Source organism: Tachysurus vachellii, chromosome 21, assembly GCF_030014155.1.
Source record: "Tachysurus vachellii isolate PV-2020 chromosome 21, HZAU_Pvac_v1, whole genome shotgun sequence".
In the NCBI taxonomy this organism is placed as follows: domain Eukaryota; kingdom Metazoa; phylum Chordata; class Actinopteri; order Siluriformes; family Bagridae; genus Tachysurus; species Tachysurus vachellii.
In genome coordinates, this window is record NC_083480.1 from 5098635 (window position 1) to 5118313 (window position 19679).

Below are 19679 nucleotides of genomic sequence, written 5' to 3' on the forward strand. Positions count from 1 at the left end.
TTTATATGTCTGTGTCTGTGTGAATTTAAAGGGCTGCTTTTCTTAAACGTGTCTTTTGCTTTGCTAGCCTTTTGTTCTGTGGAATTGTTTTCAACATTATTAAGACCCAAATTTTGAAGATGAAATTCAGTCCCAGTGTGTTCAGATGTGTAAAAAAAAAACAAACTTTCAAACATAATAAACTGCATTTTCAGCTAAATCTGATTACCAAATGTTGCCACATTATATATCACTTAATAAGCCTGAAATTTGTTAATCAGTTCCTTTTTGAGGAATATTAACCTTATTATAGTCTTATAAACAACCATATTATAGTCTTATGTTCACACTAAGAGAATTCGATCGCAGTAGACACAATAAGATTTGCTTCACTAAGTTTATTGAGACTTACTAAGACAAATATGAACTCATGACAGGAAAGTGACGGACACAGGTGAACTCTCCATCATTGATATGAGAGTGCAGCTTTACCTAATCGTTCCGTTACTGAAGGACAGGTTCAACTTGTTCAAACACAGATTTTTTTTATACTTAACACATGCAATACAAGCAGAACTGCATTTAGACTCTTTAAGACTTTTACAGTTCATTTTTCAGATGATTTTCTCTTCGGTCCTCTTCAGTCTAATCTTCTGATTAGAAATCCTTCACATAGGGAATGAGTGTTGGTTTGTTCGTTACTCTAGGAATGAGTAGAAAGAGAAATGTTTGTTTTCAAGGGCTACAATTTCGTATGTAACTTTCAATAAAAATACGTTGCAATTGTAGCACTAACCTCCTGGATGGGTTAAGCCTCTTACTCCTCTGAGGAACTCTTAGATGTTTTAGTGACCTGTACGATCTCGACATTCGTAAAGCCCTTGCTCACTGAGGCACGGTTCCTGGTGCGGAGCTTGTTCAGCGCCATCTCTGCCATGCCAGCTCTTTCCTCAGCATCATCAAGCTCATGCATTGTCTTCCTGTACTTGGACAAGCTTGTATTAGCTTGTTCTTCCTGTAGCCACACAAGATAACAATCATTTAAGTGCAGAAAGAAATGTAAGCTGTTTCTGATTAATTTGTATATACAAGATGCAAAGCAAATGCATTAAAGTTGAGACTAGAATTACACAATGGAACTTACAGCCTCCTCGATCTGCCTCTTGTAAGACTTCAGTTTGTTTTGTAGTTTCTCCACAAGCTCCTGCATGCGCTGATTAGTTTTCTGATCTTCCTCTGACTGGAAGGTCAGTTCTTTAAGGCGCCGCTCGTTTTTACGCAGTGCTTTAACCGTGTCGACGTGACGCTTCTGCTCTGCATCCAGCTCACTCTCCAGTTCCTTGGCCTACATGCATTAAAAACCAGTATTGATTTCAACACTGCATTAACTACATACAGCCCCCAAGATTTCATGATTTTGTGATTTACAAAAAGATTTGAAACTTTTTGGCAGCAACAACTGCAAAACGCTATGTGTATATATCCGTAAATCACCCATAAATTATACGAAGAGGTTGACCGCCACACCCATCTGTGCTTGTTGATCATCTCTTTTCAGATTTATTTCCCTTTGCTGTTATAATAATCTTTACTTCTTTCTCTTCACCGTCCACTAGATGTTGTGAGAGTGAGGAAGTTTGGGGTTCAGTCAGTGTTCAGTGGGGTTGAGTCAGAGTCAGGGCTCAGAGCAGGACACTCGAGTTCTTACACTCCAACCTTCACACACCATGTCTTCATGGAGCTCTGTGCTTTGTGTACAGGTTCAGTGTCATGCTGGAACAGTGTTTGAATTCCAGTGAAGAGAAATTTTAAAGCTACAGCATTCAGTTTAGGGAAGAACTACATATGAGTGTGAAAGTCAGTTGTTCACAAACATTTGGTTGTATATATCGAGATATTTGGTGCTATTTGTCTCACCTTGGCTTCCAGCTTTTGGATGGTCCGTTTGCCAGCCTTCAGTGCAAGCTCCTCTGCCTCTTCCACTTTGAGCTGCAGATCTTTGATTGTCAGCTCGTTGTTCTTCTTTATCTTCTCCAGATGCATACAATGGTCTTGCTCCTGACGCAGTTCCTCAGCCATGCGAGTTGCCTGGGAAAGAGATAAAAAAAAAAAGGCAAGAAAAATGTCTTTAATCACTGCTAATTGAATAAATGCAAAATATTTTGGTGGAGTAAGAGCCAAACTAACATCTGTGATGGCCTTCTTGGCTCTTTCATCAGCAGCACGAAACTCGCTGATCAGCTCTTCGTTCTCGGTGGATAGGCGAGTAAGGTCTGCTTCTAGTTTACGCTTCATGACATTTAAAGCCTGGTGCTGTAAAATAGATTCTATAAGAACGTATGCTGGATTTCATCATAACTGCTAAGAAATTATGATCTGTCTGCATGAACATACACAGCAATATGTGTTATTACATTAAAATATATCTTTATTTTAAACCTTAATGTTTCAGATTTGATGTTTGATGAAGATTTTGCCGTTGTAGTGTGTTTGTGTCCAATACCTGCACACTGAGCTCATTGTGGTGCTCAGTTACATCCACCAGCTCTTGCTCGAGGAGTTTTCTGGAGCGTTCAGAAGCCTCCAGGCCACTGCGCACTTCCTCGATCTCCGTCTGCATTAAGCAGAGTCGGCGCTCTTGCAGGTTGTACTGCTCCCTCAGCTCCTCGTGCACTCGTGCATCTTCATCCATCTGCACCTGCATATCCTACCATGTGGACAGACAGATCAGGAATCCCAGGGTCCCATCAATCATCAAAGTTGGCTCAGTATAACTTATTTGTGATTGTATGGTTAATATATAATAGAAATTGATAGCTCATTGCTTAAGATTTTCATTAAAAGGTTGTGAGTTGGAATCCCATGACCAACATGCTGCCTCTGATGCACTTTTTAACAAGGCCCTTAACCCTCAACCTTAGCTCAGTTGTATAAATGAGATAAATGTAAGTCGCTCTGGATAAATTTGCAGATATAATAATGAAATACTTCACCAAACTTCACCCTGAGGTTGTATGAGTCTTACTTTGATCTGCTGTTGCAGTCTTTTGAGGGTTTTGACGAGTTCACTGTTGTTCTTATTGGCATGATCCAGCTGGATCTCCATCTCGTTTAGGTCTGACTCCATTTTCTTCTTCAGTCTCAAAGCCTCTGCACGACCTTTAGCCTCTGCCTCTAGGTTCGCCTGCAGAGACTCCACTGCACGCTGGTGGTTTTTCCTAAAGACAACAAAAACATCCAGTGAACATCTGTGCAGGACATTATTTTACTTCTCTCTTTCAGAGCAGATACAGTAAGTGGAGCGTAACCTCGTGATTTCAAACTCTTCTTCTTTCTCATGAATTCTCCGATCAATGTCTGCTTTGACCTGAGCCAACTCCAGCTGGACCCGGACCACCTTTCCTTCCTCAACCTTAATCAACAGACAGAACACACTGCTCTCAAGAGTCTATCAAGAGTCATTACCTCATCTGGATCTTGGGATAAAGACACCGACATCATATATAATACATATAGTTGTGGTTTAAGTGTTAAAAAAATCCTTTGTTATACCTCGAGAGAGGCTTCTGCCTCATCTAGAGCCATCTGTAGCTCATCCCTCTCAACCTCCAGCTTCTTCTTAGCTTTCTGCAGCTCATGAACACTTTTCCCACCTTCACCCAGCTGCTCTATGAGGTCTCGGATCTCATCTTGGAGGTCAAAGCAAATCAAAATATTAAAATATGATACTAAAATAGCATAGTGCATGTTCAGTGATGTCCACTTACAGCATATTATCCATACTTTAAGAAATAAAAAGCACATACTTAGGTTAGATTAGCGAACATGAGATCTTTTTTAGCATACGGCTTACCAGAGAGAGTCCTGTTGTCTTTCTTGACAGTTTCCAGGTGGTCAAGTGATTCCTCATAGGCCGTCTTGAGCTTGTAGACCTCTGTCATGTACGAGCGACATTCCTTTTGGGAACTCTCCAGCTCGAGTTGCAGCTCTTCGCACTTCTGGCTCCACTCCGCAATCATCTTGTCAAATGTGCGCTGCTTCTTATCAAGTGCAGCTGCAGCAGCGTTGGACTACAGCGAAGAGAAAAAAAGGCAATTCTATCGGGTTAATGTCCCAAAGTCAACATGATATGAGGAAGGCAGTGCTATTTAAATGTTTCACAGGTGAAAGGGTTTCCTAAAAGCCTGGAATAGTAAGTATATGTTCAATGGTACTGTGAGTGAAAGAGAGTGAGTCAGTGAAAACCTTTTCTAGGTCTATAGTCAGATCCTCCACTTCTCCCTGAAGCCTTTGCTTGACCTTTTCCAGGCTAGCTGCACGTGCTTGTGCTGCCTCTGTGGCTTCCTCTGCCTCCTGAAGCCGAGCAGTCAGCTTGCGCCTATATAAAAAAATACGTTCTTTTTAAAATTGATGTCCAAACTCATTGTATACGTCTCCTGTATCTGACATTATTCATTGGGATGCTTACTTGGTCTCCTCAAGCTCCTCAGTTTTGTGAATGGCGTCCGTCTCGTACTTGGTCCTCCAGGTCGTCACTTCAGAGTTGAGCTTGGAGATCAGGCGCTGCATTTCCACCTTAACCTCTTGCTCCTCATCCAGCTGCTCCTTCAGGAGGTCCAGGTCGTGGCGAGCATTAGCCAGTCCGACGACAGCTGTACTCCGAGCCTAATGGAGGATGAACTAGGGTTCATTTTCCACTCACACAAAGAGGAACTCAACCCAGAAATAAGCAAATTAAAGGCTCCAGACTGATTTCACCTTTGACTCTTCGTCCACTTGTCTCTTCAGCTCATCATTCTGGGTGGTCAGTGAAGCCTTGATCCGTGTGATCTGGTTCAGTTTGCTTTGCGCTTCTCCCAGATCACGGCTCAGATCGCTATTCTCAGCTGAGGGAAAATCAGTGCAACGTCATATGTATTTAATTGTGCTGTGTCAGCATACTCCAAAAATGGAATTTGTTCTTCATGAGTTCTTCATGATCTTAAAAGTAAATGTTGATATCAAACCCATTTCTGCTCTGAGATGCCCCAAGTGTTTGTTAATAAGCCTCTAGAATTGATCTTCAACCAATAAAATTCTGTGTAGGGTCAATTTCAGAGGGAAAGAGTCAATTTTCAGAGTCAATTTTCACACTGAAATCCATTCTATGTCAGACTTGTGGTCATAAAATCATTCGTTTGTTTATAGCGATTGAAAACGTCCCATACGTCAATAAGCCAGTCTAATGGTAAATAGGGTTAAGTGTTCTTTACCTGACAGTCGTATTTTGGTGGCGTTGATCTCCGTGTGTGACTTCTCAATCTCCACCAGTCTGGAATTAGTCTCTGCCAGGGTGTCCTCTAACTTCCGGACATGGACCTCCGTGTTCAGCTGCGTGAATAAGACTCATAAGACTTAAGTCAAGCTCTCAAATCAAATTTGAGTGCATTGATCGATGTTGCAATAACAAGGCTTGTTATTTTGATTGTCAGGCGTTACTCATCTTTTACCTTGGCTTTCTGGATTGTCTCTACGGTACTGTTCAGGTCATCAATCTCCGCCTTCATGACCTGCTTGTCCTTCTCCAGCTTGATGCGGACTCTCTGCAGATTCTCTACCTGCTCAGCCAGCTCGGCCATGGCGTCCGTGTGCTTCTTCCTCTGGGCTGAGGCAGTGGCTTCAGCCTGGAGAGCTGCTTCCTCTAACTCCCTGCGGAGCTTCAGGAGTTCCGCTTCACGCTTCTTATTCTGCTCAATCTATCCGTGTACGTGCCCAAATATGTTTATTGGATTTGTGTGAGGTTACATTTAAGTTAGTTATTATTAGTTGTTAATAGTAATAGTTAATGTGCCTTATATTTGGTAGACTAATGCTAATAAAGTCTAAATAGAACAATTTAGAATTTAAAAAAGATGTAAAAAACGTGTCTTTTCACAATCAGTGAAGAAAATAATTAAACATACACAAATATTTCAGGATTTCAGCCTATTCTTAATAAAGTATATTTAATATGCTCTTATATTAAGAATAATATTAAATAAGACAAATGTTCTGAAGAGGAAAGTGGCTTATGCTGCATTACATTAACAACGTTTGAACAATATTTATAGAAACAAAATATATCGCAGTAAAAATAAAAATCAAATGAAAATGATTCTCTGTAAAACGATTCTATTTGCATGTTTTTTAAAGTAATATTTCTTTGGCAACATGAATATTTGCACTCTAAAATCTACTGACAGTTTTACAATTTTACTGAAAATGTAAAGTACTTTTAAAGTACTTTAGTATTTTTATGACTCATATATTTACAGTTTAATACTATAATATCTTTACACATCACTCCTGTAATATACTGTACATTTTCCAAGTCTGTATATTATATACTGTACTGTAGAAAATATTATTGTACATAAAATATTATAGAAAAATATCTGATAAACTCAAACGTAATCCAGCACATTTGCTCATTTAGCTAATGCAGGATTTGACTAAGGAGAAGGTTTGGGGTCTTACTCAAAAACCCAACCGCTGCAGTGCTGGGATTTAAACACTCCAGCTTCTGATCTGCAGCTCGTTAAATCACTGTGCGTTGAGTTTGCTGATATTGTACAGAAAACTAATGCACATCTCTAACCTCCCTTCTATGTACAGTAAATAATGTAAAATAATAATAATAATTAAAAAAAGGATTTTTCTGTATATTTACCCTGAATTTACACAGAAAAGCAAATGCCAGCTAGTATTGTAATTTCAATTAGTATTTATGTTGTGTTTTTTATTGTTCAGATCATTCAGATCGTCGTTTGGATGTCAAGTTTAAAAATAAACAAATAAATAAATAAATAAATAAATAAATAAATAAATAATTCCTTGGCCATTTTTCATTAATAATATCTAATGATGCTACAAATACAAATATGACCTTGTATACCTTAATTTTGGCAACACGGTCAGCTGTTTTGTTTAATGAACTGTATATCAAATTATCCTATTCTGTATGTACTCCATGTTCCTATATACGACTATACATAATTACAAAAACTGCAAACTTTGCTGAACTGAAATATCTTAAAACCGTACTTAATGATTCGCAGGAATGTTCTCTGATAAGTTTTCCCGAGCCTTGTTTATACACTGCAGTGTGAAAGCTGTAATGTGTAGCTGCACTGGAGTCGCTGGAGCAGACCTGTGTGACAGTGGCACCTCCTGCTTCTTCTAATCGGTCTCCAAGATCCTCAAGGTCCCGGGCCAAATCTGCTCTCTGTTTCTCAACCTTAGAACAGAAAACTCAGTTAAACTAGAAAACACACAGCATGGAAAACACACTGAGGAAGTGGGATGAGTAGAGTGAAATACCTTAGCTCTGATTGCCCTTTCTGCCTCCAGTTCCTCTTCGAGCTCCTCAATGCGGGCCTGGAGGACCGGAAAACACATTAGTGGAATTTCAAGGGAATAGCAGTCACTTATTATTTGTTTTGCAGTGAAAATGTCAGAAATTAAGAGATTTTTTTTAATAAACCTGGTGCTCTTTGAGCTTCCTGTGCAGAGTAGAGCTGAGAGATTGCTCATCTTCAAGTTTGGCATTAACGTGATTAATTTCCAGGTCTTTCCTGAAAATGATGATACATTATTTTCAGTACACTTCTTGTACAGTAAATGATTTGCTTTGTACTGTATATTAAATATACGTATAGATACTTTTTAACAACTTCCTCCAGGTCAATTTTAGCTCTTTCCATCTCATTAAGATTGTCAATGGTCATCTTTAAGTCAGATTCTGCTTTGCGTCTGGCCTTTTCCACCTCCCCACGGATTTTCTTCTCCTGCTCCCAGTCATCTTCCAACTACAGAAACAGATCCACATGGTTACACAGAGCTCTAGATGGTTATTTGCGCCTTGCTATTTTCCGAGCCCTGAAGCTCACCTCGTGCACTTGAGTGGTAAGCTTGCTGTTGGTTTTGGTGAGGTGGTTTACTTTATCTTCCTCTGCCTGAAGGTCATCCAGAGTTTTCTGAGGACGGAATGTGCACGAGGACGTGTAAGTAATACGGCTATTGTAGAAAACAGTTGAACTGAGAGCAGTGTGGCTGAGTCTAACCTGTTGCAGCTCCTCCATGGCCTTTCTTTCTTTTTGAAACCGAGCAATTGTGTCATCTCTTTGATTTAGATCTGCTGTCAGCGTGCGCACTTTGATGTCCAGACCCTGTAATGTTAGAACTCATAATCATTCATGTGTTTCTCTGTTTTGCCTTTATCCCTCTCAGTTAGTGTGCTATATCTGTATGACTAATACCCTAAACCTAATACTGTTTTTGCAATAGATTTGGAAAATGTACCCTTGGGTTTCACCTGTTTTTCTTTCTCTGACTTTGCCAGAGTTGATTCCAAGCTTTCCAGATCCCTCTTCAGGTCCATCAGCTCAGCCTCCAGTTTTCGCTTATAAGCACTCAGTGCTGTAGCGGCACTCTCCTCCTCCTCCAGCCTCTCTTTGAAATCCTGTATCTGTTCTTCCATGTTCATCTTCTGCCTCATCAGCTGGTTACAGCGCTCCTCAGCATCTGCTATGGTGTCTTGTTCCTATAAAATAAAGACAAAAAATTAAGAAATTACATATATAATTTTATATATATATATATATATATATATATATATATAATTTTATATATATATATATATATATATAAAATAATGACAAAAATATAATATAATATATTTATATATTCTTTCCCCTCACTTACAGATGCTAGGGCTAAGGCCAATTCGCTCTTTTCTTTGGAAAGAGTGACTAGCTTTTCATCCATCTCTTTGATCTTCTCGACCATTTCCGCTGTCTTTTCAAGTGCTACTCGCAGCTCTTCCTCCTTGGCCTTTAATTCCTCCTCCTGGCGAGCTACATGGAGCAAAGGCTTAACCTAAAAACAAAAGCTCATTATTGGTCAATGGGATGTCAAAAAAATGTAGCAGTTAGTTTTAGTTTTAGTTTTAACCTCACCGTTGTGTAGAGTTTCCACCAGCCCCAGAATCTGAGCTGAAGGAATTTCTTCACGTTTCGCTGGATGGCAATGAGAGCAATTCTGAAAAACAATAAGACACAAAAAGTGTACTTTGCTCTATTTAAGTTGCATAGAAGGCCGAAAGAGCAGAAGAGGAAGGTATCTTTCTGACACACCTTCTCTCAAGCATCTTCTTAAACTCAATTCTCATGAGCATGCCCCATAGGCGCGCCTGCAGCATGGTCATGATCTTGGCCAACCGCTCATCTCGCATGTCCTCAAGCTTAGCCAGGACCCCGGCACGGAAGAATACCTGCAATATAAAACCATTATTACATTCTGCAGTAAGATATTTATACATCTGATGTACTGAGGTTCTAGGAGCATACCTTAGTGTGTCCAATCTTGTACTCCATTTTGTCCAAACCAATTGAACCTAAAATCAACTCAGAGGCTTTTTTATTGTCAACAAATCCCTTTGGGATGATGTTGGGGTTTAGGATGTAATACCTATTGAACAGAACAGTTCATTCTTGAATAAAGCCAAAACTGAAAATCAGAGCACACTGGACAAGAATGATTAAATACAGTTAACATGTTTTGGATTGTAATTCAGCAACTTCACTAAGAGTCCATATGGATCCAGAGTTTATCCCAGGAACACGGAGAGCAGGGACGAAGAAATAGACTGTAGAAAATATACCCTATACTGTTCAGGTTGGACCTGACCATCGCACCTATATGTGGTTATTTCATGAGCCTTTGGGATGACCTGAACCCCAGACCTCCTTACTCTTACACCATCAGTGTCTGATCTCACTAATGCTCTTGTATCTGAATAAACACAAATCCACACAGACACTCCAACATCTAGTGGAAAGACTTCCTAGAATTGAAGAATGGAGCTCATTATAACAGCAAAAAGAGACTAAACATTTAGTGAGATGTTCAACAAACACAAACGGGTGTGATGGTCTACAAACTTCGGCCATATGTTGTCAGCGTCCAGTACGTTGACGATTTACCTTTGTTTAAATTCAGGGTACTGCAGTCTATTAGGAAAGCCTTTTCTGCAAATGCGGATTCCCTCCAGTACGCCGTTACAAGCCAGCTGATGCAGGACTAACTTTGCATCGCAAACACCTGGTCAAACACAAGGACTTTCATAAGCATGCTACAACCACATCATAATTTTAGTAGTACATCATGTGTATTACGTGATCTCATTTGACAAGATGTTATCACTTAAAACTCAAAGCCCCTAACAATTAGAACAGCTTTAATTTTACCAGATTGTTTGAATTCATTGGGTACAATGCAGCGGACAAAATGGGGTGCCGTGCTCCGTAGCGTACTCATCAGTTTATTCAGCTGCTCCTTTTGATGAGAGGGAATAAAGCACATTAAAGGACAGAAATTAAAATTCAAAACAAACAAAAAATTTCATGTCATTTAAAAAATACAGATAACTTCTGGTACCCTGTAGAAAGCAGATACAGTCAGGAAGGAAAATCCCTTCTTCTGTTTCTTGGCTCCTGCAGAAGCTTCTTCTTCTTTAAAGAGTTGCGCTAGGAGTGACATGGAGGACTTCTGGTACAGACTAACCACCGTCTCATTCAGTGGGTCCTTATTCTTTTCCAACCAGCCTGAAATATTGTATCCCACCTAGAAAATGGATTCAAACCTTGGTGAATATGAATAGAACCTACAGCTGACTTTCTAAAGAGGAATATAAGCAGAAGTAGACTCACAGTGCCAGCGTAATGAATTAGCTCAAAGTGCATTTCTGGACCTTTCTTAGTGCTTTTTGGTTTCAGGAAGTTTGAAGACTTGCCCAGATGATTGTCATACAAGGAAGCCTTGAAAGTGGCATCTGTGGCCTTGGGGAAGACACACTGCTCTTCGAGGATGGAAAAAATACCCATTGGCTGAAATACAGAAGATAATTAGCAAGAAATTGGTGGATCCTGGTGAATCTTATTATTAATAAAAGAAATGAAAAGCTTGGTAACCTTTTCCAGCAAATCAATACAGGCCTGGAGGTCAAGCCCGAAATCTATAAAAACCCAGTCTATCCCCTCTTTCTTGTATTCTTCCTGTTCCAGGACGAACATGTGGTGGTTGAAAAACTGTTGCAGCTTTTCATTTGTGAAGTTGATGCACAGCTGTTCAAAGCTGTTAAACTGTTAAAGGACAAAAAATGAACAGTGGAGATCTCTTTTTTAGATGTACTGCTTATAAAATGTTTAGAGAATAATTACCTCAAAAATTTCAAAGCCAGCAATATCTAGAACACCAATGAAGAACTGCCACTGCATCTTAGTGTCCAGTGTTTTATTAATCCTGAACACCATCCACTTGAACATTCTGTCGTAGATGGCTTTAGCCAAAGCACCAATGGAGTAGACGCACTGGTCCTGGTTCTGACCTTTGGTCACAAACTCGTTCCCGACTTTAACACGAGGTCTGGTGATTCCTTTCTGCAAGTCTCCGGAGTTGATTCCCATGAGGTGGGCGACTTTGTCAGCCACTAAATACAAAGCATTATCATCATCATCTTTACAGCTAGTTCTTGATCAGCTTTATAGCTTTATGTGCTTTAACTCAATGGCACATGCCTACCCTCGGTGGTGTCAACGTCAGCTTGTTCCTCTCGTAGTTTTTGCTTGAATTTCATGTTACCGAAGTGCATTATGCCCGCGGTTAGTTTGTAGATGCTCATTTTCTCCTCAGCGGTAAAACCGAGAACATCAAATGCCATCTGTAAAGAAAACAGAAATCATAAACGTACCGCTTTTCTTTTAATACTGAAAAGTTTCAAATCCTTATTGGCCATTCATTTGGACTTACATCAGTCAGCATCAGTTCTTCACCATCGTCCATGTTATCCACAACCGTGACTCCCTGGCAGATCCAAACGTATTGCTTTGGATCGGGCGCCAAAAGAAGATCCTCTGAAAAACAACACATGTTAATAAACAAGAAGTTACACATGTTTGTTGTTTTCTTTCTGTATGAAACTATAAGAAATGTAAGAAATGAAACTATGAGAATACAGTACAGAGTGCTAGCTTTAATAAACATAAAGATACCAGGACACAAATCTACCCCAGAAACACCTACACCTACTATTCCTAGACATGTGTTCAAAATGTGCATAATTTCTAATCTTCAGTAACTACTTTATCCTCGGCACAAAGCAACCTGGATGGTATTTAAACACAATAGAATCTCTGTATTCTGTAGCTTTAAAATTTGCCTTCACTGGAGCTCAAACACTGTTCCATCATGACATTGACAACCTGTCCACAAAACACAGAGCTCCATGAAGACATGGTGTGAGAAGTTTGGAGTAGAAGAACTCGAGTGTCCTGCACTGAGCCCTGACTCTGACTCAACCCCACTGAACACCGACTGAACCCCAGACCTCCTCACTCTTACACCATCAGTGTCTGATCTCACTAATGCTCTTGTAGCTGAATGAACACAAATCCACACAGACTCGCTCCAACATCTAGTGGAAAGACTTCACAGAAGAAAAGAGAAGAGTGGAGCTCTTTATAACAGGAAAGTTGGGATAAACTTGATGTTAATATACATTATTTTCATATGGACACGTGAGCGAGATGTTCAGGTGTTCACATACTCTTGGACAAATAGAGTAGGTGTAAATAGCTTGCAGTTTATGTATTAACTTACAGATGATTGTACAGTATATCATTCAATTAATGAGCATGTCTCCAATATATAAATAAATAAACAAACAAACAAACAAACAAACAAACAACACACCCAGTAGTTCTGGTTTCCTCCCAGATAGAAGCTGGTAAAAGATGTGATAGCTGCGTTCCGCTGCTTGCTGAGAAATGACCCGGGATTTCTCCAGAAGATCTTCAAGTACAACCATGTTGTCTTTTTAGAACAGATTTTAAGCTCAAAATTGTATGAAGTGTTCAGTACATTTTAAACACTTACAGCTCTCAATGTCTGCACCAGCCAGCTTAGCTGTTGGTCCAAAGTGAATACGGATAAATTTCCCCTGAAAGAAATATTATATGAGTTATTCCTATTATCAATGCTATGCGATGTCCCTGTACTTTATAGCTCATTTTGTATTTTTTGGAACTGGTATGTAAAAAAAAAAAGAAAAGAAAAGTTCCTCACAAAACGAGAGGAATTGTTGTTCCTAATGGTTTTGGCATTGCCGAAAGCCTCCAAGACCGGGTTAGCCTGGATGATTTGATCCTCCAGGGAGCCCTGTGAGAGGACGTTTTCACCATCAATATCAATCTCCATCGTTATACACATGAGCTGAACGTGAGCAAAGAGGATTGCATTACACAGGAGAACATCAATCACGGTCGCTTACCTTGGAATCTGGAGCCAGCTTCCCTCCAGTGCCACCCACGTTGGCAAAATACTGGATGACCTTTTTGGTGTTTTCAGTCTTGCCAGCCCCAGATTCTCCACTGTGAGCAGTGAGGTTTGTTTTTTTCAAGTAAGAAATTAGAGGAGTAAACATCTTTTCAGGTTTTATCATTCTAAAAATATATACCAAAATACCACCTTATAAAAATAGGCATATCTGTTCATCTTTTTTTTACCAGTTCACTGGAGTTTTGTTCTGCCAGGGAATGGAAATTGACTCATCGGGGCATTTTCAATCTGTTTTAAGCAAATGAATTATTTTCTGGCCACAAGTCTGATCTAAAATGAGTCTGGACTCTGTTGGCTTACAGTGTGGGGTGTGATTTCCCCTTTGTTGGAAAACCTTACACAGACTTTTAGTGGGTGACGAAAAGACTTAGGGCATCTTAGAGAGCAGAAATGGGTCTAATTTTTTTTTTAATTTCTATGAATATATTGCCCCTAGTAGACTGGGTGATAACCACCTCTGCAGAGTGTGGCATGACAAAGACATTCAATGTTGAACATTGGCACAACAAAACAAGCTTTTTTAGGCCTCTGGTAAAAAGAGAAAAACCTATCATTTTAAAAAGACTTACGTGATAAGCAATGACTGGTTTTCTTGCTCTGAAATAAAAAAGCTTTGGATTTACGACGTATTTCTATGCAAACACAAATATAATGTGAAAAAAAAGCGTATGTTTTTTTTCCAGCTTACCCATCATCATGTCATGATATGCATTATCAGAGATGGAGAAAAGGTGAGGAGGAACTTCACTGCGCTTCTTGCCCTTATACATGTGAGCAACTTTTGCTCCGTAGATCGGAAGCCATTTGTACGGGTTCACGGTTACACAGAAGAGCCCGGAGTAGGTCTGCAAAATGCAACAGGTCACAGTAATAAATATTTGAAACAGTTTAACAGGTTTGGTTTTGCTTATTTGAGAACATGCAATAGACTTACATAGATTCTCATATGTGTGTAGCGTGAACGAAGGTTCTCTAACACACTGGCTTCATTCAGGAAGGTCAGATTAGCCATGTCGCTAGCCTGATAAAACTTTGGTGGGTTCATTTGTTGTATATCTTCCTTCCTTACTGTGAGTGTCTAAAGAGTAGAATAAATAAAGACTAGACATTAAATATAGAGAAGCATTCAAATGCATAAGTATCAACATCAAGTACAACAGAGACCATAATGAACAAGTACCGCATTCTTGGCTGACTTCACTGTGACTTTGCCATCGTCTTCGGCTTGAATCTCTCCGGCGATGAAGCCTTCCTTATCGTCCCTGACCCAGCACGACTTCTTAATGTCGTAGGGCCTGCTCATGGCCTCCAACTTTTCTTTCTCCACGGGCGCCAGGAATGGCATGGGGTCCACATCGTCCCCACACTCACCTTTGTAGGCACCGGGCATGATTGTTCAATTCCTCCCACACCCACACCAGCTAAACCAGTCAGACCAGATATCACTCACACAGCTGCATCAGAGATGATGAAGAAATATATGAAGTTTAATACAAAACGTATTAAACTGTGACCCATTTGTAAATTGTAAGTTAAATAAAAATGAAAAATAAATAAACTGTAATAGAGTTATAGAGTTTCTAGAGTGTAATAGAAAGTATACAACATTACATGTACTTATAATGCCTTGGTTAATGAAATAATATATAATGAGATGTATAAGTTGCACATAATAGAAAACTATTGGACTGTAGTGCAAATAGCAGGTAAGAGAAAGTGGCTTTAAGATACAGGTATGGTGGATGTTTACTTACCAGGGCAGGATACAGTGAGGAGCAATCGCTGATGTGATGGACCTCTCTGGAGAAGCTGTTATATAGGAGTGGTGGATATCCTGATTTGGTCATAACTATTAAGAAAGCCATTAGCAACTGAATAGAGCTGTTCTGCCCAGGGAACATGCTTTGATTGCTTTGACTTGAGGGAACTCAAGTCAAATGCCTTGACCTTTTACGGTATCCAAAAACACTAGATGTATTTTTCCAGTAGAGACACGAAGCATCCATAAATAACAATATTAAATTGCAGCTAAATTCTTGTATCGGATCAATCTCATATTTTCTGAAGTGGAATTCAACAATATACTGACGGCATTAGAAATACAATAATTTACAAATCACAGGGGTACATGGTGGCTTAGATGTTAGTACCTCCAGGGTTGGGGGTTTGAGTCCTGCCTCTGCCCTGTGTGTGTGGAGTCTGAATTTTCTCCCTGTATTTCAGGGATTTCCATTCGGGCTATTGTGATGTAGGCTGATTGGCATCTCTAAAGTGTGTGTAGTGTGTAGTGTGTGTGTATGTGTGTGTGTGTGATTGTGTGAGTTGGCAGCCTTGTACCCTGACTCCCCTGGGATTGTCTACAGTTTCCAGCAACCCTGTGTAAGGTAAGCATTACAGAAAATAAATGGATGGATGTATCATTTTTTTTTGTATCTTTATCAATACCACAAGAAAACAAACATATATCATCTAGTTGATATACAATTAATTTGCGGTTCGTCAGTTACAACACCATGCCGCTGTCTTGTAAAGTCTATATTGTTGATATCTTGCTTGTCATGTCAGGATGTAAGGTTAATCCCAGACATTCAGGCAAAATGCAGATGAATGATTTACACCCAGCGTGTGTGGACATAAACAGGGTCATTATGTGTGGTTATGCAAAGCTGTGAACACACACACACACACACACACACACACAAACACACACACACACTGATCTCTGGTTACGCTAAAGATATTCTTAACAAGCACACACACCAAGGTTATAGTTGGGGTTATACTTGACTTCTTAATATAAGCATAGGCATGTAGGAGTCTGAGCTCCACTGAGATGGAACCCAGCTGCCAGTGTGCAGACTGAGATAAATATACAAAGCAAACGATTGAGACGACCAATGATTGAGCTTAAGCCTGTTTATATCATTAGTGCCTTATCAACCGTCTCATTGCTGGAGTTTTCCATGTAAGTTTATATGGTGAATTTTTATTCTGTAGATCTGTAGCAGAAATGACAGCAAGGAATCTACGAATAATTCATGATGTTTATGTTTTATTTAAACTGTAATTCCTTCAGTGAACTGTGTACCTTTCTTCATAGAACGTGTACCATGAAATGTACAGGTCTGTCACACAGGTAATAAGAGGTAATACACTTGTTTTGTGCTGAAGACTATGAGATTATATCTGAGGACTGTCAGAGTCAGTAAGGAGCCCTTTAGCAAAACCCTCATTCCTTAAATGTGATACTTTTATTAAGGGAATTAATGTAAATGACCTCCTAATGCGATATAAGGGACTCAGACATGAGAAATAAATGTAATAACATCTTTACTGTCTTCTTAGCGATTGTAAAAGAATAAAGATTACTCTAGATACGTTCATTTATTAATTTATTCATCATCAAAGTGCTTTATATAACCGTTAGGGTCATAGGGGTTAGAATAATAATTAGTATTCAATATTCTGTACTATTTATAGGATTCTATTTAAATGTAAGTAAATGTGTGATATCGAGCATTTAAATGTGTAAATGTGTGATATCGAGCACTGCTTTTTAAAAAACAAAACAAAAAAAAAAGATTCACTGCATGTCTAATCTTCCGTACATGTTTAATACCTTCTATTAAAGCACGTGTTCAGATGAGACTCTAATGGATTTGATCTAAAATGGATCATCAGGTTCATGCAGCAAAAAAGGACAAACTATATTATCAGTTCATTCAGTAAGATCATTAGTAATGAAAGATGTTGTATAAATGTAAAATAAAGATGCTGAGAGTGCTCTCTGATTTTTCTTATCACTGTATATAAAGTAACATTCACAGATTTACTGAATTTGTTCCAGCCCAGAGTTCATAATTCATAGTTTTACTTCCAGAAGGTGGCGTAGTTGAGCCATGCAGTTACACTATTAATTTCTATTTATAGTCTGTTTACATAGGTCTGTATAAAATATTCATGATAAAAATCTGTGGTTGTGTGAAATGTAATTCAGAAAGATAGAAAAAAGGAAACAAAAGTGGGTTCCTTTCAAATATGTGTTCTTAAATCCAACGCAAGCAATCCATAAAATGCAAAACAACACTACAAGGTGGTAAATGAGCAAATTTTTATTAGGCCGTATTACTTCAGTTTGCAGTAGACCATCCTGGAGTGACTCATGATGGGGTATTTGCCAAATGAAGCATTTAAATGAGACGATCCTCAAGAATCGAATGCAGTACCGCTAAATGCAGCTTTACAAATCTCTAATTGTGGCATCAACACTTCATTAAACGCAACATATGGGTGGTCTATATTTGTGAGATGAGATGATTTGTGAAATGCCCGTATTGCAGTCTGACTGCAGTTCATCTCGGCTCGAACACGAGCAATTGCTGTGATCTGCATGTTTAGCATCTATATGTGGATTTTGGGGAAAAAAAAGTAAAAGAAAAGCCCAAAAGGCTTCATGAATGAGACTGAATTGTTGTTACTTACTTTCCTACAATATCTTAATCCAAATCTGAAGGTTTGCAGATAAATTGGCATAGCACAGCAAACTAAATCTAAGCTCGGTGAAGGTTTAAGCAGTGTTAGGGTTAACATTTTATCATCTCTGAAGAAACACACTGCTTAGATTGATATGCAGTCCATTCCAGCCTACTCAAAGGGCTTGACATCCAGCGCATATGTTCAGAAAACAATATTTTTTAACGTTTTATATTCAGGAGGCTCATTCTGTGTTTTTTCTAGATAGGAAACAAGTATTTCATGTGTTTTTCAGCCTCTTGATATTTTTTCTCTTTTCTTAGAAAGCTCACAGGATTCTTTTGTTTTCAGCTATTAATTAGCTTTAGGCCTAAGTAATTCTTACATGAAAAATGTTTTTTTTAATTGATCAAAGTCTGACTGAATTTTATCTCATTTTGTAAGCAGCTCCATGTATTCATTCAAAATGTATAAGTGCGAACGTACTACAGTTTTTTATTCCTTAATATTAAATTGTTTAGTAGGATATAGATGGTTACGAAGAGCAAGTCATTAATTTATCCAGTGCGTATTCACACGCAAGTGCTCCCACATGCTGAATGAAAAAATAGGTTTAATAGTTTGGCTTAAGGTCAAGAGACTATGCAAGTGTCTTGTGTTTGAAACATCATGATCAAAGCCACATGACATCAAAAAATCTGAAATAAAAGATTAAAAATAACAGAGAACCAATAAGGTAGTAATGAAAACTAATGATCCAAACTCCAATCAGGTCCATAAAGATTTGGACAGTGAAAGAGTGATAGAGTTATTATTGTTTTTTTTTTTTCCAGAAACATGTTGTGTATCTGGTCTGCCCCTTTTAAGGGACCAAAATAATTGGACACTAGGCTGCTCAGCTGATCCCTGTCCAGGTGTGTACTATTCCTTCATAATTTCACTTACAAGTAACTAAATAAAAGGTCTTCAGTTGATTAAGTGTTTATTCAAAACTATTTCTGTTCACTCTTGGTTTGAGGTCCATAGAGTCCCATCAAAAACACAGCCAAAGCATTAGGTGTGGCTGAATCTGTTTTGTACATTCATATTAAAGAAATAAAGCACTGGTGAGCTCAAAAAATCAACAGGCCTGGAAGACCTCAGAAAACATTAGTAGTGGATGACACAAGAATGCGTTTCTTACCCTTCGCAACAGAGACAACTGTATTTGTGCCAAAGTCGACAATCAAAAAAAGACTTCACCAGTGTTATTTTTCAGAGTATATACAACAAGATGTAAACTATTCGTGAGTCTCGAAGCCATTTACAGATCTGAAACAATATCCTATGGACAAAGATCAGTTTGCACCAGAATGATGGGAAGAGAAGTGCATGGTGAAAGAAGGAACCACTTACGATCTGAACTATACTTCCTCATCTATGGCATGGCTGTATATGTCTGCTGATTGAAGTGGTTCCTTTGTATTTATTGATAACGTGACTGCTGACTGAAGCAGAACATAACGTGTACAGGGAACATTATCTGCACAGATGGAGCTTCAAAATGCTTCAAAACTCAATGAAAAGTGTACAGAACAGAACATGATTGTTAGTTTATTCAAGTACTTTTTATTCCTTTGAAAATAAAAGGAAGGTATTAAAAGTGATGTAATTCCTACACTGTTCACACTATTTCAATGTAAACACCATTAAACATCAAGGCTGAAAGTCTGCACGTTATTCATGCAGATACAGTAAATCCAAAAGGGGAATGTTAATGCTACAGTTTGGGGTATGATGGGGTAAGGGGGTAACAGTTTGGGGAAGTACCACAC

The 19679-nt window shown here is 38.8% G+C and overlaps 1 protein-coding gene across 1 annotated transcript; it reads right to left on the minus strand.

The window, feature by feature from the left end:
* Positions 1-362: 362 nt before the first annotated feature.
* Positions 363-15184, minus strand: LOC132863966 (myosin-16-like). Its single transcript, XM_060897075.1, has 43 exons — positions 15147-15184; positions 14573-14846; positions 14327-14470; positions 14081-14237; positions 13962-13989; positions 13325-13424; positions 13120-13212; positions 12931-12994; positions 12748-12846; positions 11806-11909; positions 11578-11716; positions 11217-11485; positions 10968-11138; positions 10707-10883; positions 10435-10620; positions 10245-10332; positions 9981-10098; positions 9345-9465; positions 9132-9268; positions 8955-9036; positions 8701-8874; positions 8312-8539; positions 8061-8165; positions 7887-7973; positions 7660-7805; positions 7481-7571; positions 7318-7374; positions 7148-7234; positions 5469-5714; positions 5232-5349; positions 4738-4865; positions 4448-4644; positions 4225-4357; positions 3833-4049; positions 3532-3668; positions 3288-3391; positions 3005-3197; positions 2483-2686; positions 2167-2292; positions 1897-2067; positions 1124-1324; positions 776-994; positions 363-682 (listed from the first exon to the last, which is right to left on the minus strand). The coding sequence occupies exons 2-42, from the start codon at positions 14780-14782 to the stop codon at positions 797-799; spliced, it is 5835 nt and encodes a 1944-aa protein (XP_060753058.1). The 5' UTR covers positions 14783-14846; positions 15147-15184; the 3' UTR covers positions 363-682; positions 776-796.
* Between the last annotated feature and the right edge of the window lie 4495 nt (positions 15185-19679).

What these genes read in the sequence shown, in the direction of transcription:
- LOC132863966 (XM_060897075.1), bottom strand. Translation starts at nt 14,782, where the DNA reads ATGCCCGGTGCCTACAAAGGTGAGTGTGGGGACGATGTGGACCCCATG. An exon ending in AAGAACTGATGCTGACTGAT is followed by an intron (nt 11,717 to 11,805) that starts GTAAGTCCAAAT and finishes TTTTCTTTACAG; the next exon opens with ATGGCATTTGATGTTCTCGG. An exon ending in GGAAGCTCAAAGAGCACCAG is followed by an intron (nt 7,375 to 7,480) that starts GTTTATTAAAAA and finishes CCGGTCCTCCAG; the next exon opens with GCCCGCATTGAGGAGCTCGA.